Consider the following 23,228-nt stretch of genomic DNA (forward strand, 5'->3'; position numbering starts at 1 on the left):
TCTTACATAGCTACAGTGCTCCCACTGCTTACTCATTTTTAGGAGAGAGAGAAATTTCAACTTTAGAGTTTGCCAGAAATTGTATGTATACAGTTGATAATTGTATAATGGAATTGCATTAAACTGAAGTTAGATACCCAAGCAGAAGATGAGTCAGGGAATATAAGGCACAAATTCTGGTGAGCTTGTTCTTCTGAAGTGTTGTGATGCACAGAGAACACTTCATATTTTTAATTTGTTACTTGAACTAGTTTTCTGACTCCTATACTTTTAAGTTCTATGTCCCTTTTACCTGACTGATGAGACATCTTCCATCCTTTGTTCAAGGATGAAGTCTTCTCCATAGCCATCTTCCTTCTTTCCTTTCCTTTTTTGAAAAAGCTCTTTGTAGATACTTAACTTCTTTTTTTCCCCTTTGTTTTGGTTTGTGTTTTTTCTGATACTACATTGGCAAAACATCCTGTAGAAAGATCTGTATGTCAAGAACTTTCCTTTTGGGATAAAAGTTCAGCTTTTCAGTAAGAACGACAATGCTTACAAAATGTTATTTTCTATCCATGTGGTCTTTAACTATATTATTTTTATATGCTTGAACCAACAATTCGTTTTCCTGGTTAGATTTAGTCAATTTTTGTATGCTTTCTGAATCAGAGCTATAAGTGTACAGATCAGACCCATGCAAATTAATCTGTTTGTATGTTGGAAAAGACTGTCACAGTGCAGAACTGCATCAAGCACAGCTTTCCATTTTATTTTTTATTGCTTTTTACTAGTATACTGTCATCTTAAAGGTAGAAATAGAGTGATAAATTCTATAATAATTCACTGTTAATTGCTTCCTGTCAATAATGAATATTGTTGCCTTGATTATTTGCTCATATAGTACAAATAAAACCAATGCAGTCTACTTCCATTTAGTATGGATATTCAAATCAGTCTTAACACCACAAGTACATTCATGCTTGAATTGAGCCTGAAACTGTAGCCAGGTTAGGGAACAAAAACTTTCTACCGTTATCTAATCTAATTCTTAGTACAAAGGTAGCATATACTGCAGAAAATTTTTCCTAGCACTTATGTCTGCAAAGATCTAAGCACTTCATGAAAGATTGCTTCAAAATACTTAGAGCTATAATTTTTATTATAAAAGATGTTTATATTAATGATAGTCATTCTCTCTCCTTACAGTGCAAATTAGACTATCAAGCCTGTGTCTCAGGAAAACAAATCTCAGTGAAATGTGAAGGACGTTGCCCTTGCCCTTCTGACAAATCCACAAATGGAGGCAGAAATGATAGGAGAGGTGAGTGATGGTAATTTGTATGATATTTTTAACAGCTTGTTTCTAGAAGGAAATAAGATTTTGCTCACAGAAGGGTACAGTGATCACAAACACTGATGATTCTTGAATAAAACCAGCTTTATTTTATTCAGGGTTGTTTTCTTTGCTGTTTTGAAATTGTGCCTACAGTAAAATACCACTGTATTTTTCAAATAGAGCTATTGTAGCATAAGTTACTGTTGTTCTTTATTTACTCTTTAATATTCCTCAAGATGCTGTACTTAAAAAAAAAATAATTCCTTGCTCCTCAGTTTTTTCAGTTGAATATTCAAGAAAATTAAGTGTTATAGAAAAAAAGGAAACTTAAAAGTCCGTGTTGCTTTTCATAGAAGCAAGTAGTTGTACTTAAACTATGGAACTATAAGTAAGGCTGTCATATAAAAGTCAGCTTTTTGAAAAGTGTTTGATAGGAATAAATCAGCTTCTTTTGGACCATGCATGAGATTAGGCTGCTGGAAAATGCAGTTGCTTTGCATTGCTTCTTAGCCATTGCTGCAAGTGGAGAAAAAAATTTGTGGCTAAGCGTATTTGTATTTCAGTGACTCCCAGGTGACTTCGAAAGGTTGTTAAACAAAACAGGATACCATTGTTGGTGCTCCTGAGTAGAGAGTCATAGCATGAGTTTTAGGCCACCATGGACCTGAATTTGCCAAGAACAGCATGACTGGAGATCTGCATTTTTGTATTTCTTTAGACTAATCTGTTAGATGTATTTTTTTTCTTCTTTCTGGATAGTCACACTTTTGATGAATAAGCTAAAATCTATGCATAAATATCCTGTATCCTCATTGGAAATACAACAAAATTAGTTCTTGAAGATTTTTTTTTTTTTCCTGTAGCAACCTCGTAAAGATGAAAGAAACCACCATTACATTCCTGGATTATGTTAACGTTGGTATTTCATTATGGTTTGATGCACTATTCCAAATTTATTTTCCAAGAGAATCTTACCATTTCCATGATAAGCTGTAGCTGCTGCCAAAACTATTCCTTTTTGCTAGTTTAAAAAAATGAAATAATGTTCTTTTAAAAATGAATAGAAATGACCACTGCAAACATTGAGCTGTGTGCAGGCATACAAGTGAATTAAAACACTGCTCTGAAACACTCCTTTAGGTCACTTTTTTGGTCTTTGGCAATATCATTGACTGTGTAATTAAATATTTCCTATGCTATAAGCCCTCTACAAAATGATACAGCCTTGAGGTTTTTTAAAACATTAATTTACAATTTCATGTAGTAACTGTAAATAAATAGATAAATTTGTCATCTGCTCACATTGCAAGCCCAAATGAAAAGCACTGGAAGACCCAGCCTTATATGGTTAATGTGGCCCCTTTAATAAGACATACAGTATATTATTAATGGGGTTGCAGTTTTCACTAGCAAGAATTTCTGCATCTCCAGCATAGATGTGGGGATATTTGCTTAACAGTGGGCATGAAGTGAAATTAAGATAATGACCTGAGAAGCATCTCTCTGTGATTAGTAGGCTTACCATTCTCCAGTGTAAGTTTTTTTTGATATGGTATCATTGCCCTCAGTTTTTACCAAAATAAAATTAGCATTTTCTCTGCTGGAAGCTGTTTTCACCTGATGCAGTTATTTTTGTCTTTGTGTGTGTTCATTCAAGCACATTCTATTTTGGGTACTCCTGTACTTAAACACTGAAAACAATCTATAGACAAATTTTATTGGCTTCAACAAAATGGAATTGTTTTTAATTAGGAATGAACTCCTAGGAATGAACTCCTTTTTGAAGATTTATACTGCTAAGGGATCAAGATTACTTGTGCTTAGTTATGTAAAAGAGAAAGAAAAAAAGATCCTATATGAATATGGGAATTAACACTAATCCTGTTTTGACAGATTGTCAAGACAAGCAGACTACAGGGCTTTTCCAATTGCTACGTTTTACAACATTGAAATTTGAATATCGTTTCTTTACAAGGCCAAAATCCAGGAGACGTGAGAAATATGAAAGTGAGCTGAGTATCATTACTGAAATTTCAGCCATTATTGTAACAATGCAAAATTTGTTATAAGTTTTGTACAAGAATTTTTGTTGTAAAAATACAATTATTTTCTTTAAATGGAACTCTGTTAGGTGCTCTAAGCTGTATAAACACATCAGTTGCTTAGAAATTTGATGAAGCCAAAGAGGCAAAGTAGTAGAGTGCTCCAGTTTCAGGGATAACTTAAGTGAGGGTTTTCTAAAATACAGCCGTTACCTAAGGCAATTCTTCATTTTTTCAGTTGACAAATTCTATTGAATTTTTGGTGTATCTAGAGAGCAAAGCATGTCTCTGAACTTTGCCAAAATAGTCTTGGTGTGGAACTCTACTACTTTGGGAAGCAAAGTAAACCAGTATTCAGAAAAAACAGATTTGCCTCTTAAGATATATGTGAACCTAATCATAAAATCATAGGAAGCTCTTAGTTGGAAGTGAACTCTGAGGTATATCTAATCCATCTCTCTGATGAATGGATGAGGCAGGTGAAGGCATCCTGGTTTTTATGAGAGCAGGCCCATTTTACTGATACATTCAGTAACATTGAACCTGACTGATGTGCAGGGGCTATCACCTTGAATCCAAAAATGAAAGGGCTAAGAAAGTGTTCTAGAACTGGATGTATAAGTTGGTAATGAAAACAAAACAAACAAGCAAAAAAGGACATAATAAAGCTGTGTCTTCGTCATATTTTTGGTTTTTAGTTTAGAGAAAGCAATGAGTATCACATAAACTACAGCAGGTGGTCTGGTATTTTTTAAAAAGAGAAAGAAAAGAAAAACAGTGTACTGCCATAAAACGGGAAAAATATGAAGAGCACTTGGAGGCAGTGTTAGAGGGAAGGATCACGCAAAGTTAGAAATAAATGAAGGTGGACAGTATGGAAGAGAGAGATGACTTAGGGAGTTGCATAGAAGCAGAATGAGGAAGGTAAACTGGAATGAATGGAAAGCACCTCCACTAGTGACAGAGTTGTTAATTGAGAGACAAGTGAGGAAGCACTTATAAGACCCTGTCTTACTTTCCAGGCGTAGCCATTGCCTCACGTCCTTATTTTTGCCCTAATCTCCTTTTCAAGTATGTTCCAGGATTTGGGGTATCCAGGTCATGCTGACTTGCACAGTTGTGAAAGTGAAAGCCGTTTTGTACTGGTTCTTAATTCTCATGGCATAGGTCAAGACCCAAGTTGTCTGGTTTTTCTACATAAATAAGTCAGTCTGTGGAATCTATGTCTTAGAAATAAGAACATAAAATTTTAACTGTGTTTACTTCTTACATATCATTTAATATATATGAGGCTTACATAAATATATTTTTACAGTGTAATATCTTACATTTTCTAACTGACTGAAAGAGCAGTTCTGGCTAATATTAGATACTGGTTGAGGAGTCAGTGTAGGACTGTCATGAGCCAGGATTTGGATTCATCTATAATCTCTTTCTGTATGAAATTTACCTTGTCTTAATATTTCCTTGGATTTCTTTTTAACTAGCATTGTACTTACATTACTGATTGAGATACAGAAAATTAATGATAGTAGATTGGTAAATATTTCTTAGGAAAGTAGAGATTGGTGGACTGAGGAGTTTTATACCTCACCTTCCAGAAAATGTCTGGGAGGTCCCAGACAACAGCTTACTCTGTGATCAGCTGTAGCATTTAACATTTCTCAAAAGCTGCGGAATGATGCAGAGGAAGGAATGTGTCAGTCTCTGAAATAAAATTGTTTCACATCTATTCAGAAACTGAGATGAAAAGAGATTATTCACTCTGCCTTAAATGATACTGCACTCATTGCATCATTGCAGACATTTCCTTCTGTTTCTCCTTTACTTGTTATATAGGTTATATAGAGGCTTATCAACTAAATAATAGTTTAAAAAAATCTATAAGATATTAATAACAGTTAAAACCTTCAAGACACAAGATGATGTTGCCGGTCTGGTTTGGTTGGGTTTTTTTCTTGCCTGAACTAAATACCTGGGATATGTCTCTTTTCATTGTCACAGCACCCTAATATGAGACATTTGGCAATGCAGATGACAAAAATCCCACTGGGTATGTCAGTTTGAAACAATATGCTCAATGAAGACATACATGTCATTTCTGCATTTACAAGAAGATCCTCACTAAACATGTTTTGAATGCCAGGGCAGCAGATGAGTGTATGGCTGACAACTCTAAACCTTTCAAAGGTATCTAAGAAGAGCTTCCATTGTCAGTTGGCTTGAATTTGCTCTACTCTAGGGTACATACATTGGGATAGTTTAATTATCCTTAAATCCAAAAAGCTTGACAGAGTGCCTGTGTTTTATGTCCCTGTTGAGCTACGCTAACACTGTGATAAATGTGTGCCATGACATGGCTAGGATCCTGGTCTCCCAAACAGTCTATTTCAAAGAGTTGGCTGGTGTGTGATACAGCATCCTCCTGGATTATGTCTTTGGATAGCTTCTTCATAGAAACAAGGTTCAGATGCTGCCCTGACATAGAGATAAGATGCAGCTGGGACATGCAGTCATACCCGAAAGCTCAGAATCAGTCGAAGGTCCTGCAGTTTAGATGGAAAAAGCTATAAGATTGTGGGTAAAGTATTAAGTATCCATTTTCATTAGCTATTGAACTAGAAGAATTTGCTCTCAACAATTTTTAAGTTAATTTCTAATAAATCCCGTGGTAAGAGCTCACTTGATATTTGCACTAAAATAAGTTAGATTTATATTCATGAAAAAAAAAATCTGATCATCTGAGGAGGACTATATAGGTAACATAGGAAGCTGCTATAAATGTCATACTCTTTGAGTCTAAGCTTTTGCCAGAAGGAAGTGAAAAGGCAACATTGCATGCTGAAAGCATTTTCAGTTAGCATATCTGAAAGACTTTAATCACAGAACATAGCTGCTCTCTCAGCTGCATCCTATTTTATAGTGAATACTGCTGAACTGTTAATTGCTGTGGAGAGACGAGGATAAGTAACAGTAGGATTAAAGACACTGTGGATTCTGTTTCGTTCTGTGTGCATCAGTGCTTGAAAAACAAATATAGGTACTCTTTTTAAACAAATAGCAAAACAGCACTCTCCCAAATCCTCTTATTTGATTTACATAGCAGCATCTTCTCAATACATGACCTCAGCCACTCTTCATATAGTACAGGTATAGATGCCAGAAAAGAGCTTTTGTTTTGTTTGCATTCAAAGAGAACACTGAATGGTTTCCAGACTTCACAAATAAAGAGATTTAGGGCCAAAAGTAACATTTGTGTTAACTCCTTAAGCTCTACCTTGTATTATTACCTTTCAAGGATAGATAGTACTGGTTTGAAATTCCCTTTTTCTCTTTTGAAAGATTAACTCCAGGACATCAATAGAATAAAATCTGTATCCAAGCCAACAAGTACTAGATCAATTAGGCCTGATATTATCAGTGATCAGTTATGGGGTAGCCAGGAGAAGCCATTTATATGAGACAATGAGCAAAGTTCCCATCTGTAAGATGTTTGTGTTGTGTGGTTAAGGATAAAATTTAATTTTCAAACCTCAAATAAGACAAAAATAACCCACCAAAGAAAATTACTGTTACGTTATAGTGCTGTTTGGGGTTTATTTACAAATATGTTAGTATGTTATAAAATATTTCCCAAAAGATCTAATTATAGCATCTAATTTTACACTGACATGCTTATTACAGAAAATATATGTAAGTGACTTGCCTATAAAAAGAAGTATGAACATCGGCATGCTGGTTTTCATCATGGAGAAACTACTCTCAGTTGTTAACTTTCTCTGAAGAATATGAATGGTAAATGAAAGCAGGTGGTCTCAGTAGTTTGGGAGTATAGACAGTAGCAACATTTTATACATGTGAGTTAAATTTGCATTAGGTAATTGTCATGTTTCTAGTCTACTGTTTTCCTTAGCCATATATTTATGATTCAATAAAATATTTGTTACCTAATTGCTACTGCAATTGTATAGAATGCAACATTAAATGAAAACCTCTGTGCTTTTTTAGTTGCTTAATTTTCATTAGAAAATTTTGCTGATTTTCCTTAAAATGGTCTTTAGATAAACCCTGAAATACAAGTGCACAACTATCAGTGGAAGCACTCAAACCCAGGAATTAGTCTCATCTGTTTTGGGTGTGTACTGTTTGAGATTGATGGCACTGTGGGCTGACCACCAAAATCAGATCTGGGCTAGAATTTCTGCTCTTGCCTTTACTACTGGCATTAGTGTGAATCTTGCCACTGATTTAAATGTAAATAGGCTCTAACACTGTGACTCAGTTTTCCTTGTTAGAGGAAAAGGCATTATTATAGGTAGGCTTTCTTATTCTACTAATGTTTCTGAACTCTACTAATGTTTTTGAAACAAAAAACTGCTGCAAAACTAAAATGTATTATTGTATATCCATTTTAGTTCTCTAGAGGGTATTGACTTAGCAGTAAATGTCCATTTTGCTTTTATTGCTTTTTATACTGTAATACATAGTATACACTTTTAAATCTCAAACCTGTTCATCTTAGACCTATATTTGTCCAGCCATGCAAGTTAGAATACTATTTTTTACTTTGTTTAATCATTATATATGTTTACAGTAATGTTGAGCTGTAAGTATACATTATATATGAATAGAAGTTCTTTGATGGTAAAGTGAAAATTGTTGCATTGTAGATTTTTATGCTTTGAAATTCTGTCACGGTAATCCATTAAGAATGTTGGGTTTTCTTTCTGTTGTATGTAAGGTGAATTATAGACCATTTTTTATTTGATTTTTAATAGGAAGTACTATTGTTTAATCAGATTTTATTGCTTTAGTATCTTTATATTTTATAAATGTTAGTTTTTTTCCTAAGATAACAGACTAATAATCTTAGCAAGAATTCATTTGTATCTGTAAATGATTTCCATATCTTTGGTATGATGGGGAATTTGCTAGCACAAAAATACCGTATTATTGTATTTGTAAGAGACATTTATTTAATATTCATAACTGTGTTTGTGTCATAACTGTGTTTGTATAATAACAGAAACTTAATGGAGACAATTTTATTGTTTATTCTTTCAATGCTAAGATAAATTTTCTGCATGAATCTTTTTTAGATTCTTAAACAGAATATTTTTTTTTGCTTGAGTGAAGCTGAGCCAAGTAAATTGTCAGCAATATTTTCTTTCATTAATCAAACTCCATGTTAAGACTTTCTAAAAAGAGACTTCTCGCCTCATAATCAGTAGTAATCTAATGTAGTGTGATTAGTAGCAATCTAATGTGGTGCAGAGTGACAGAGAATGTGTTTGGAATGAGAAGGTGTTTCTGACCTGCATGCCCAAAATCCCCTGGTCCCCTTGTATCTAGCCTGGGTCTTAGCCAGAGCACACCACGTACCCAGGCTTCCTTCCCCTGGAACCCAGGCAAACGTTGGAAATGAGGGATATAGGCTGCTTGCCGGGTCTTGTCCATGTGTGATGTGGAAAAGTGCACCTGAATTTGGCAGATGGGAAGCTTTGAAGACCGCACAGTTTAGTCAGATGGCTGAGACTAAACAGTAAAATGCATGAGAAATACGAAGGGCCTGGTAAAATGGAGATGCATCTGTGTAACCTATTGTTAGGCTGTAGAGGTGAGTCCGTTCATCAGTTTTGCTTCAGTTATATGAGTTTCTTCTGTAATTTGAAACTTCTCTTGCATGGAGCAGAGTGTGTTCATTTTGTTTTAAACACCTCTATAGTTCAAAAAAACCCCTAGATTTGATTAGTCATTAATAGATGATGTTTTGGCTAAAAAGAAATTTTTGCTTTTGCTTTCTGTTCTTATAGGGGTTAAAGTATTTGGGAACAAGGGATAGAAATATATGTCTTGCAGAAAATAAGTGATACCACAAATGCAAGTAGAGCAGCGAGGCAGAAACATTCTAGTAAAAAGTGTACTATGAATTGGAATCAGTGCAGCTGATAGTGTTAAAAAAAAAAAAAAAGTAAAGAAGGTAGAATGGATTTGAACAGTGATTTATATTTTTTTAATTCTCTGCAATGAAGTCGTAATTGCAGAACAAATTAAAATGCCATTGAACTTGACTGTTAGAAGGAAGAAGTGAAGGAAGGATTAACAGGAGACTGTCCATTCCATACTAGTATAGTTTATATAAAAAAGGCTAGAATGCAAGAAACTGTTTATGCTGTGTTTATGAAAAATAACCCCCATAACGCTGCAAAACATATTCAAAAATGCTGTGAAAAAAGAACGTTTTATTGTTGCCAGAATTAAGTGAAATCCTTAGAAAGGATTGTTAGCTAAGTGCTTGTTTTCAATATTAGAAAGAGCTGTAACACTAAAGGGAAATCTGGAATATTACATACCTATCGCTGGAAACAGCTCACAGTTCCAAGCATCTCTGCAACAGCAGTCTTCTACAGAACCTCTTCGTCTTTGCTTTTCCTTTGGGCTGTTTTGTTATTTCCAAGTCCTTCCACTTTTTATGGCTGCTTTTGGCAACCTTGGATACTCAAATCTACACAGCTTTGTCAAATCCAGGTATATCACGTCCCCAAATTTACATTTAAATGGAAAATTCCTCAGGTGTCAAGGCTGTGAAAAGCAGTTCTAGCCTGCTGTGGTGGGCTGCACTTTGAGAAGTTGCTTATTGTGTTTCTTCTATTACACACAAATGGGCATTTAACTGGCAGATCTGGCCTTGTGTTAAAAGTATTTGAATAATGCAGTTTTTAATTTCCAAGTGTCTAAAATAATGTGAGTGCTTCATGTCTGCTCACTGTGAGACTATTTTTGTCACAGGACACCAAGGGCATGTATGTCCTTGCCAGTTGTGGCTTTGAAAACCAGTGTGCATGTTTAAGGACAGGAGCACAGCTGGGATTCCTCAGTGCCCTTGTCCATACTGTGCATGGGGAGCAATTTCAGGATGAACTTCCTAAACTTCATCTCAAGCAAAACTAATTGGTTCATTACAAATTAGTACTAGGGAGTGAGCTTACACACATGGGATGGACACTTAAGACTTAGGATGCATTGCCTTCTATTTTTAGTCCTTGATTTCTGTGCAACTGTTCAGACACTCAGCCATTTAGACACTGGTTCTTCTTAAGAATATATACAAGATGTGTAATTCGTCATTCAGATTTCTTTCTTACTACTGCAAAGTATTCATATACTTTTCAAAAAGAAAAATATAGAAGATTGCTTTAAATTGATTTATTATGAAAGTTTTGATTAGCCTGGTGGAATTTTCTTTTCCCCTTGTTTTTTAGTAGGGGAAAAAAAAAACCTAAATCTCATGGTAAATATGTTTTTAGAGGCTAAAATGTTACCTTGAGTGTATCATCCTGTGATTTTGTGTGTGCTGCTGCAATTTTAAGTGTTACACAAGCCCTTGTGGTGAAAGAAGATAATTAATGCTGTTTAATTTTATGCTTGATAATAATTAATTCTAACCTGGGTCATTAAACAATTCACGAGCAATTTCAGTCCTAGAGTCCCCAAAACATCCACATTGTTAGGAAAGTTTAGTCTGTGTAGCACAACAAACTCTATTAAACTATTTTAGATAGTCATGAGAGCATGCTTTTTTTAGGATATGTTAATTATCTTCTTTTGCTCTCTGCCAACCAGTTTTTATGGATTATAGAGCTGGAAGCTTAAATATAGTCCAGACCATTAAAATGGTGTTGCATTCGATTATAATGGCTATAATTGCCTTAATTATGTAAATGAAGGGGCCTTGCCAATCTTATGATACATTAAAGGCTTTAGAAGTGTGTCACAGTAGTTCCATTGAGAATAAATAACCAAAGAGATGCAGATCATATGCTAAGTATCTGGATCAGCATTATCTTTCTGTTCATGCAATGTATGAATAAGCTAACAGGATGCTGCTATGTTTGTGTCTCAATTACTGATGTGATGGTAATATTTTTTACTGATACTATTTTTATACCATCAATATGCAGTTATATTTAAAAGTGTTTCAGTGCTCAGCAATGGGAGATAACTGGTAAAAAAATACTTTATCAGGTAATTATTTTAAACTATTTATTTGCCCCTTCTGCTTATTTTTGGAAGGTAAAATGTGGTGCCAGTTGTATAACTTACTGCCGAGTTATTTTGTCCTGTAATTATGTCAGAGCTTATTGGATAGTGGAGCTACTTGAGATCCTTAGGAAACTCAAGAATGGACTGATGACAGTTCAGTAGTGTTCTGAAAGAGTGTTGGATTAGGGAGTTTCACTGGGTTGTCTTCAAGTAGGATGTAAACCCAGTGGTATTTAAAGAACATGTCATATCCTTTTTGTGACCAGATTTCAGTAACAGTAATTGAATCTTTAGTAGTTTAAGTTCCTGTTTACTTAACTTCAACTGTGATATCTATGCTCCCTGTTAAATAGTTGCAGTATCACTTTTCTGCAGTGACTTTTTTAATAGCTGGTAGAATTTTGATATTTTCTGTAGAATATCAAAGTCCTTTAAAAACCAGGGATTAAAAAGTCTGTCTGTAGCAGCTATTGTTTCTGTAGTTTCTACACTGAAATTGACAGATGTCAAAATGTGCTAGTTACAGAGTTAATATCCTGGTGATATGACGTCACTTTCCAAATTGTTTTTTGTTACTTTTTTTTTTTTTTTTTAAGATGCATGTTGGATCTCAGGCAAAATTTAAACATTTATTTTTTGAAGCTGACCTTGTTATGAAAATTAATTTCTGCTTAAGCTAACTTTAAGCAAATACATCAATAATTTATTATGCAAGAAGATAATCTCACTTAGTCATGTCAGATATATGTCCTTACTTTATTACACAATTTCCTCTTTCTTCCAATATTTAAAATAAAATAATTTCTCACACATAGAAGTACAAATTTTCACTAAAATTTTCACTAAAACTTGCTCACCTCTCCTGAGCATGCAGACAGAACAATATTAATTTACTGTTTCACTTTTACTTTCTTTGTATAAATATTTGAACTATCTTTCATAATTGAGAATCATTGTTCTTCTGGTTGGTGTAATGTTTTGAGGCACTAGTGGAACAGTTTATGTGGCTTGTGCATATTCATTGATGCACTGAAAACATTTGTCTGTGCAGTGAAAGTATGATTACACGTAGGCCATGTTCATATCATCTGATATTCCTACTAATTTCAGACTGATGGTTTCTGAAAATTTGCAAAGGTGATGCAATGCTAAAAAGAGATTTAACAATGTGCCTCCTCTCCAGGGCAATCCTTACATGCTTCTGAGTGTTTGTCTTTGAAAATATATCTTCCTCTTGCTTAAAAAACCTCCAATGCCTAATTATCATTTTACAGTTTTCTCCAAGTCCTGCTAGCTTTGAGTCTTCATGTAGGTTACTGTAGCTTTAATCAAAGTTTCGGTAAGAGAAGTTGAACAAATATGCACTAGTATCAGCATGATCTAAATCTGTTTCAGGTGATATATTTTTATATCTCCACTCATTTCACTACCAGGAAGGCAGATTTTCTATTTGTAAATAAAAAAACAGAAATTTTTTTTTGTGTACTCTTGATGAATCAGCTTTATGAAAACATATATTAATTAAATTATTAGATTAGGTAGATACTCTGTAGCTCCAATTATCATAAGTACCCAACTGTATTGCTTTTTATGAGCTTCACAAAACACAATATTATTTTTTTTTCTTGATATCTTAATTTTATATCCCAGATGCAGGCTACTTGACATGTCAGAAATCCTCTAAATAAAACATTACAGTCTTCATGGAAAAGGAAAAAAACAACTTCTTCCCTGATGGCACCAAGATCCATGAAATTAACTGTGGCATCTGTTTTAACTGTTGTTCCTGCTGATACTGCAAGATCAAGTGCTATAGCCACCTTGCATGCAAGCATCAGCAGTTGTTCAGTTGTATCAAATTGTAAGCTTTGGCTCATTAGCAGGGTGGCACCTTTATAATAGTCTGAATGCTAAATGAAAAGCATTCAACTTTAAAACAAAACTACTCCCTAAAATTAAATGTCTTTGAAAAAAAGGTTTGTATCGTGATTTGCTAGTACTGAAATGCGTTTTTGTAGAAAAAATGCCCAATCTTATATTTACCATTGATAAGAGTGCAAGACAAGTCAGAAGAAATCCTGAATTGATATATATTGAATAACAATTCTTGTCAAAATTGTTTGCATTATTTATCCTGTTTAAAATAGAAATCTGTTATAAATTCTTCATAGCAGGAGAGCATGAAACATTTAAAAAAGAGTTGTAAACGCAACACTAGGGGAAACTTAAGTAATTAAGATGGTTTTGTTCTGTTTTGTCTTTTTAGCAGGATTGTCTCCCTATCTGAATTTAGGTGTAGATGAAAGTTGTAAGCAGGTTTATAACACAGTTTACTATGTCTCATAGGAATCTGATTTGGTTTTGTCTAGTTTCCTTCTAAGGTCGGTATTTGAAGTTGATCACCCTCTGTAGTATTGCTGTATGCATAGTTTAAGAGGATTAAAAGATACCTCAGAGGCCACTAATACGCTGTATTTTTTAGTTACCTTCTTTCCAAAGGTTTAACTTCAGAAGCAGGAGTACAAAAAGAGCATATAGTTTTAGCAAAGTGAACATGCTACTGCTGCAGCTCGAAAAAACAAAGAAAATAGAATTACTCGTTATGCTCTTTTCTTTTGAAACGGATAAAGCAATGGAAAAATGAAACAGAGTAAAGTTTCAATAATGTGAAACAGGAGCAACTTGTTGCTAATGTTTTTGTCCCTGGCAAATTCAAGAAACACCAACAGGCCTTGCTCTTAACACCTGTCAAATGCAGTAATAGGAAAAAGGATAATAACAAAATTAGGATCTTAATTATTGTGTTGCACCATATTTGAATCTATCCAAGAGACAAAAACAGCTGGTATGAGTATGTCCAAGTTAGCTGGTATGTTTCTGATAGTTTAACTGGTCATTGGATCAGAACTTGACTTTGTAGAAAAAAGGATACGTAACATCAGGAAAACAAGTTAAAAATAAAATGACGTCAGGTTGGAATTGTTTGTCTTCCTTGAATTCAGGAATTGTCTACCAGCTCTAAAGTCTGCTGAGAAATAGCATAGAAATATTTTTTTCTGAGTCAAAAGCTGAAAGTAGCCAACAGTGTAAAGTGTGTCAAGGCTAAAAGATGCAGGCAGTTGTCAGAGACCAGCATCTGCGACAGTTTGCTATTTAGAAAAAGCAAGCCAGAAACCAATTCCACTGTTCACAAGATTACTGTGTACTTGTGTGTTTTCCTTCACATTTCAAGAATTTCATTCTCTAGGGTTAAGGGTAGATTTTGTAATATAAGCATTGATTTAATATGTCCATAGTTGATCCAGGTAGTCAATTATTAGTGAGAGCTGTCACTGACAGTAAAGATTAGCAGTCTGAACCTGTTACAGTAAGCACCTTTGTAGTGTTTATTTGTGGGTAGTGTGAATCTTGTCATGTAGGGTGCGGTGCAGTGATCACTCAGAAACACAGAATCACCTAGGTTGGAAAAGACCTTGAAGATCACCTAGTCCAACCATTAACCTAACACTGACCGTTATCAACTACACCATGTCCCTAAGCGCTATGTCAACCCGACTCTTAAACACCTCCAGGGATGGGGACTCCACCACCTCCCTGGGCAGCCCATTCCAACACCTCACAACCCGTTCTGTAAAGAAATACTTCCTAATATCCAGTCTAAACCTTCCCTGGTGCAACTTGAGGCCATTCCCTCTTGTCCTATCACTTATTACTTCATTGAAGAGACTCATCCCCAGCTCTCTGCAACCTCCTTTCAGGTAGTTGTAGAGGGCGATGAGGTCTCCCCTCAGCCTCCTCTTCTCCAGACTAAACAACCCCACTTCCCTCAGCCGCTCCTCGTACGACATGTGCTCCAGACCCTTCACCAGCTTCGTTGCCCTTCTTTGGACACGCTCGAGTAATTCAATGTCCTTTTTGTAGTGAGGGGCCCGAAACTCAACACAGTAATGGAGGTGTGGCCTCACCAGTGCCGAGTACAGGGGCAAGATCACTTCCCTGTCCCTGCTGGCCACTGGGCACACTGCTGGCTCATGTTCAGCCGGCTGTCAATCAACACCCCCAGGTCCCTCTCTGACTGGCAGCTCTCCAGCCACTCCTCCCCAAGCCTGTAGCGCTGCTGGGGGTTGTTGTGGCCCAAGTGCAGCACCCGACATTTGGCCTTATTGAAGCTCATACAGTTGGCCTTAGCCCATCGCTCCAGCCTGTCCAGATCAACACTCCCACCCAACTTGGTGTCATCTCCAAACTTACTGAGGGTGCACTCGATCCCCTCGTCTAGATCATCAATAAAGATGTTGAACAGGAGTGGCCCCAAAACCGAGCCCTGGGGGACACCACTCATGACCGGCCACCAACTGGATTTAACTCCGTTCACCACAACTCTTTGGGCCCGGCCATCCAGCCAGGTTTTTACCCAGCGAAGCGTGTGCCCATCCAAGCCACGAACAGCCCAGTTGTGCCAGGAGAATGCTGTGGGAAACAGTGTCAAAGGCCTTACTGAATTCAAGGTAGACAACATCCACAGCCTTTCCCTCATCCAATAAGCAGGTCGCCCTGTCGTAGAAGGAGATCAGGTTTGTCAAGCAGGACCTGCCTTTCATAAACCCATGCTGACTGGGCCTGATCATCTGGTTGTCCCGCATGTGTTGTATGATGGTACTCAGGATGAGCTGCTCCATCAGCTTCCCGGGCACTGTAGTCAAGCTGACAGGCCTGTAATTTTCTGCATCATCCTTCCGACCCTTCTTATATATGGGCGTCACAATGGCCAATTTCCAATCTGTTGGGACCTCCCCGGTCAGCCAGGACTGCTGGTAAATGATGGAAAGCAGCTTGGCGAGCACCCCAGCCAGCTCCTTCAGCACCCTCAGGTGTATCCCGTCCGGTCCCATAGACTTGTGTGTGTCTATGCGATGCAGTAAGTCACTGACTCTCTGCTCCTGGATTGTGTGTCGGGGGGTGTTCTCCCAGTCTCTGTCTTCTGGCTGAGGAGGCTGGATTCCCTCAGTACAACTAGTCTTGCTATTAAAGACTGAGGCAAAGAAGGCATTAAGCACCTCAGCCTTTTCCTTGTCACTTGTTACCATGTTTCCTTCTGCATCTAGCAGGGGACGGAGGCTCTCCCTGGTCTTTCTTTTGCTGTTGTGATACTTCTAGAAACATTTCTTGTTATCCTTGATTGCTGAAGCCAGATTAATTTCCATCTGGGCTTTAGACCTCCTGATTTCTGCCCTGCATAGCCTCACAGCACCTTTGTAATCACTGAGAGTGGCTAGCCCCTTCTTCCTAAAGCTGTAAACTCTCTTTTTCTCCCCGAGTTGCAGCCAAAGCTCCCTGTTTAGCCAGGGTGGTCTTCGCTGCCCCCAGCTTCTCTTACAGCACCTGGGGACCGCCTGCTCCTGAGCCATAAACACTTCCTTCTTAAAGAGTGTCCAGCCTTCCTGGACCCCTATACCCTTCATGACCATCTCCCGAGGGATTCTGTCAAGCAGGTGCCTAAACAAAATAAAGTCAGCCCTTTGGAAGTCCAGGGTGTCAGTTCTGCTGCCCCCTCTCCTGGCCTCTCTAAGAATAGAGAACTCTATTATTTCATGATCGCTGTGCCCTAGTCAGCTGCCAACCACCACATCATACACCAGTCCTCCTCTGTTCACAAAGAGGAGGTCCAGCAGGGCACCTTCTCTGGTTGGTTCACTCTTACCTATTCAACCAGACTATCAGGATGTTCTTAACATATACCATGGGGGGTTCTTAGAAGTTCATTGAGCTGAGTGATGCCATGGGACTGATTTCTTTAAATTGTTGAAAAATTTCCTCAACATTGGCAGGAATTTAGCAGTCAGTACTGAGTAAATATAGTAAAGGAAAAATATGCATCTTCCTTTCAGTAAATCCCCTTTCTGAGAACATCCTAATTTTCTTAAGATGACAAACTACATTACTACTTTCCTTGTCCTTTTCCATTTTGTAGGCCAAAATTTTTGCACATACTGTGTAACACCTGACACTGCAATGAGAAGTGTAAGGTATTAATCCTTGTAAGTTAGAGTAGAAGAGGGTGAATTATAAGCATTAAGTTATTCAGTTATCTGAAATAGTTTGTTTTGATATTTTAGTTTGTTGATATTATTTGAAGTTACTTCAGTCTTTCACATAAAGATTTGTAATAAGTGATCCAAATGTCATAAAAATTGAAAGTAGTTTCCTTTTTTTCTTTTTTTTTTTTTTTTTTTTTAATTTAAGCTATTTCTAAATTTTTCCAAAATATTGGGAGAGGTTTATAATCAGTTGTGTTTTGTAACAACAGACTTTAATGTGACCATGGGGCCAGGTTTCTGATTTGCTATATTTCTCTTCGCAAAACCAGAAACAAGTACAGAAACAAGCTGGGGGAAAAACAAAACAAAAGAGATGGAAAGCTTTGCTTAGTGTGAAAGGAACAAGGAGTCATATGAACACCCTTTTTTCCCAAAGTAACCTGTTCAACCAACACAGAGAATCTGAACAAAGATCCTGTAAATGAGGAATTAAACTACACCATCACTTGACTTGATCTTTGTTGAGATGTTTGAGATTATCTGGGAATCCTTTTGCTACCATGTTTTCATCAGGCTACACAACAATATTACAGAATCACAGACTCACAGACTGGTTGAGGTTGGAAGGGACCTCTGCAGGTCATCTGGTCCAACCCCCCTGCTCAAGCAGAGCCACGTAGAGCAGGTTGCCCAGGAACATGTCCAGATAGCTTTTTAATATCTCTAAGAAGGGAGCCTCTACAAACCTCTGTGGGCAGCCTGTGCCAGTGCTCGGTTGCTCTCGCAGCAAAAAACTGTTCCCTGATGTTCAGAGGGAACCTCCTGTGTTTTCACTTTGTGCCCATTGCTTCTTGTTCTGTCACTGGGCACTACTGCAAAGAGCCTGGCTCCATTTTTGTTATGTCCTCCCTCCCTGTATATATCCTTTATATACATTGATAAGATCCCCTTGAGTTTTCTTCTGCAGGGTAAACAGTCCCAATGCTCTCAGTATTTCCTCATATGAGAGACAGTATTGATCGACAAAAAGTAAAACAGGAAATGCACATTATAATTAGCTAGCCAAAGTTGTCTCACTATCATAATAGAATCTCATGATTGTTTTTGTCATATTAGTGATGGTGAGTGAGAAAATTTTGGTTAGCTGTGATGACCTATGAAAGAGAAGAAGCTTTAAAAAAATGGTGTGAGAACTATAAGATATATATCTATACTTGTTGAATACTAAACTTAGTTCACCGTGCTTCTGTTTATATGTGCAAATGTGTATATATACTCCTCCGTCAGCCAAAACCTAGAAAAAGAAATACAATCTGATCTCACATTGAGAAACAAATTGAAAAATGTGTAGCTTAGCATATAACATGAAATGTAATTGTGAAAATGTGATTTATAGCTCAAAATATATTTATCACAAAAAATTATTTGCAATTTTAAAATTGTGGTGTAAATCCATACATTTCCTAGAAAGCTTGATACAATTTACAGTGCTTCTAGATTTATATGTTAACTTATGTCAGAGTTCCTGATTATGAGTAATGTCTTGGAAAACAAATGTATTGTTTGGTTACATGCATACAGAATGCAAGTCTATAATGCTTCATATATATATATATAAAAAAAATAAATAAATTTCAGCTTTATATGCCAAACACAAGGAGGTCTTTTCCAGTAGCTAGTAGAACATGGAAACTATTCCATGGAACTGAGCATTGCGATTTACTTCGGAGGGTACAAGATATACTGAAAAGTATAGTCATTAGTAGTAGTCTAGAAACAATGTATTTTCTGGAACATGAGCTCATAAAAAGTGTTTGCAAATAATAAACCTGAAAAACAGCCTTTGCTTTCCGTTTTAGCCACAGTGATGTAACATTCAATTTAATCTGACATAAGCTTTTTAATAGAGTAATGATTTATTCTTGACATTTGGACAAAGGACACAAGGAGCCTTGGAAGTAATTTTTAAATTCCTAGCCATATATATTTATATGTAGAAGAATGTTGACTATACATGGCATAAGGATAAAATTATACTGAATTTCATTACTGCAGAGGTCATTGGATAATTGCCGAATCTGCTATTCCTTGTTACTTACGCTCAACCTCTAAGCAAGATTGCTTCAGACTGGAAGAATGCCCCTTTTACCATTTAGAACTTCTGTGACAGAAATAGAAATGGATATATCCATTAAGAAGGCATTTGCAAAGAGGTTGATGGCATTGGCATGCATTTTTTAAGCACTAAGCATGTAGCCAGTGTATATGTGCAGATAGTTGTACTTCATATGTAGTAGTTTGGTGTATCCCAGATGCTTACAGCTTAATGACTTAAGATTTGAATTGTACACTCTTCTGGGACAGCTAAATATGAAATCGCCTGGTCAGAGCTACTGCTTTTATTCTGATATGGTCTGAAATTCCTTTTTTATTCCCAGAGTTTTGGGGTAGATAAAGAGCAGAATTCTAAAAAAATGAAATATGGTAACCCTTGTCCTATATAGTTGAGCAGTTTGTTCCAGTGTATCACATGGAGGCAGACATGAGTCATTCTTTTAAAATAAAAAGTGAATAAAAAAATTTTATCAAACTTTATAACTGCTCATCAACATTATTCTGAATGATGAAAAGTTCCTTTTGCAGTGGAAGCCAAAGAGTAACTATGAAAACAAAGTGCATCTGCCTGTTGTGATCTTCATAGTTTAACAGACAGAAAATACTGAGTGTAAGCTTTTCAAGGAAGTAACATATACATTAATACTCTAAGACAAGAGAGATTCCAAAGTAAAGAGTTTAAAGTCTTTATTTTTTGTAATAGTTATTATTGCCGATATATTATTTTTTGCTATCAGACTCTCAGTGTTAAACTGCATTTTTTTTTAAATGTTGAATATGCTTAATGCATGAAATACCAGATCATATAAAAATGGACATTTTCCTAAAGACTTATTTCCTTGCTTCTTTCATTGCTATAAGGGAAAATGGTTAGACGTGACTCAAAAATTATGCATAACTACATTTGTTTTCTTTGTAGCAATTGCATAAATGTCAATCAATTAACTTAGATTAAAATGGTCAGCATCTTACCTTTCTGTAAAAAAAGTATTACTTTTTTTTCAAAAAGAGAATATATATTATTTTGTTCCAGAAAAAAATCTGCTCAGTAACAGTATGATAATTGTAAAAGGTATTTTGGTACAGAAATGCATGCAGAGTGACAAATATGTTATTTCACAGAAAACTTTTCAAGACCAAAGTGATTAAATGGGACACCTGTATTACGTTTTGTGCAAGAAAATACAAAAAAAATGTGTGGCTTATTAGCTCTTGACACTTCAAAATGTGAGTGACTAAAGAAAGAAACAGCTTAGAAGGGAGGAAAGGTGAAAAAAGAAAATGTGAATAGCAAGCTGATGACAATTCTCTAATTATGCCTTTGGCTCAGGAGCACAGTTTTGTGCCCACCAGGCAGGTGCTTGGCTGCCTGGTGTAGAAGAAAGAGAACTGGTTTTCTGTGTCTAGATTCAACCATATATTTATGTTCCTAACTTCTGCTGAAGAACTTACCTAATTTTTTTGTGTGTGGTAAATGAGAAATAAATAAAATATAGATACCTAATGTACCTGGTTGATCACTTTTCAGAGAGTTTTTGGAGAATTTGTGTGAATTGCTCCCCCATGGGTCATTATCACTGCCTGTATTCTCAGCAAATTTTTTCTGATTATTATCACTGTTGAGTGACTGAATAATCAGAGCTGTTGCCTACATCTTCTTCACAGGTGATGGATGTCAGTGTCTTTTGAAAATGTCATGGTTTCTGTTTCCTTGTTTAATAATTTCTACGAAGATACCTAACTCTCTGACATATGTGGGCTTAAAGCAGTGACTAGACATTCAGTATTCATTTATTTAATTTTGGTAAGTTATTCACTTATGTCAGGTATTTTATACAGCAATGTCATAGTGGTAGGAGGAGCATTTTTTAGTTTAATGGACCAGGCCTTATACAGTGCTGTTTTTTGAACATGGCACCCTCATGCTGACTCACGTTGAAAGAAACAGTATTGCTAAGTAATGCTGGGTGCAGGTTTAAGTGGGGAGAGGAGTGGCTGGAGAGCAGCCCTGCAGAAAGGGGTCTGGGGGTGCTGGTTGCCAGCAGGCTCAGTATGAGTCAGCAGTGTGCCCTGGCAGCCCAGAGGGCAAACCGCATGCTGGGGTGCATCAAACACAGCACAACCAGCCAGGCAGAAGAGGTGATTATCCTGCTGTATTCAGCCTTGGTGCGGCCTCACCTTGAGTACTGTGTGCAGTTCTGGGCCCCACAATTCAAAAGGGTGTGAAGGTCCTTGAATGTGTCCAGAGGAGGGCAACAAAGCTGGTGAAAGGGCTGGAAGGCATGTCCTGTGAGGAGCGGCTGAGGACTTTGGGCTTGTCTAGTTTGGAGAGAAGGAGGCTGCAGGGTGACCTCAACTGCTCTCTACAGCTTCCTGAGGAGGAAGTGGAGAGGGAGGTGCTGCACTCTTCTCCCTGGTATGCAGTGATAGCACACGTGGGAACGGTTCAGAGCTGCGTCAGGGGAGGCTTAGACTGGATATTAGGAAGCATTTCTTTACCAAGAGTGTGGTCAAACACTGGCACAAGCTTCCTAGAGAGGTGGTCAAAACCACAAGCCTGTCAGTGTTTAACAGACATTTGGACAATGCCCTTAGTACCACCCTTTAACTTTTGGTCAGCCCCAAATTGGTCAGGCAGTTGGACTAGATGATCGTTGTAGCTCCCTTCGATCTGAAATAGTCTATTCTATTCTAAGTCAGTAGGCATTATTTTAATCTGAGTTATGATTCTATTTATAAATCTGTCCACTTACTTTCTTGTTTAATAGGTTTGCCCATAATACAATATCACGTGTCTTGAGGCATCAACAGCAAAATTCACAAATGTACTTTCTGGTATCTGGAAGATAATAAAACCAAATTCTGTTCCATGGGGATTAAATATTTTTTTTCTTCTTGGCCTGTACAAGAAAACAAGTTTCTTCTAAAGTTTAAGGCTTTAATGAGTTTTCTGTTCTATTTTTATGTTCTGAGGCTCAAACAATGATCTTATGATAGATAACCATTTTAGATTGCAAACAAAATGCCTTTGGGTTTGGTGGCCTGTCTGTTCTGATTGTAACTTCTTGTATCAACCTGGAAATAATAGGCTTCAATGTAATTTTTTTAAAAAGAAATCTTTCCACAGCTCAAGTTACTGGCTAATTTCAGAAATTACTAGTTAAAGTTGTACTAATTTTTTTTACACAGAAAGTTAAACTAGATTACCATAATGGCAACTACTGGCCATGCTACATGTCCTGCAACAAATTTATTTAATCTTCTTAGATTCTCATTTTTCACTTACTCATGTGTAATTATCAGTAGACAACACTTTCAGCTGTCTTTGATTTTTTTAACAAGTCTTTAGTCAACTGTGTCAAAAAGCTTAAAAGTGGCTATAACCTTTTTGCATACACTGCAGTCCTATAATCACTGCAGAATTGGTGGCGATGCTTTGAATGGGTTTGCTCTCTGCTGCTGCTGTCAGGGCTGAGCCAACAGAACAAATGCTGTGCTCTTCAACTGGTTCTGCACAAAGTCAGATACCTTTACTTTAATAAGATTTAAACATAAAGTATCAATAAATGTAAACTAATTAGGTTTTCCATTGAAGAGGACCAGGAATACTCATAGCCTGTTCTGCCACATGTGCTGAGGTGCTAGTCTGTGGCACTGTGGCAAAGGAGCATG

The 23,228-nt window shown here is 36.7% G+C and overlaps 1 protein-coding gene across 2 annotated transcripts in view; it reads left to right on the forward strand.

The window, feature by feature from the left end:
• SPOCK3 (SPARC (osteonectin), cwcv and kazal like domains proteoglycan 3) overlaps positions 1–23,228 on the forward strand; it is a 214,798-nt gene that overhangs the window by 150,572 nt on the left and 40,998 nt on the right. For both annotated transcript variants that reach the window (XM_074822872.1, XM_074822871.1), the window contains exon 6: positions 1,189–1,303. In XM_074822872.1, coding sequence (XP_074678973.1) covers positions 1,189–1,303 — 115 coding nt within the window. The remainder of the gene's footprint in view (positions 1–1,188; positions 1,304–23,228) is intronic.

The sequence above is a fragment of the Strix aluco genome, chromosome 4 (assembly GCF_031877795.1).
Source record: "Strix aluco isolate bStrAlu1 chromosome 4, bStrAlu1.hap1, whole genome shotgun sequence".
NCBI lineage: Eukaryota > Metazoa > Chordata > Aves > Strigiformes > Strigidae > Strix > Strix aluco.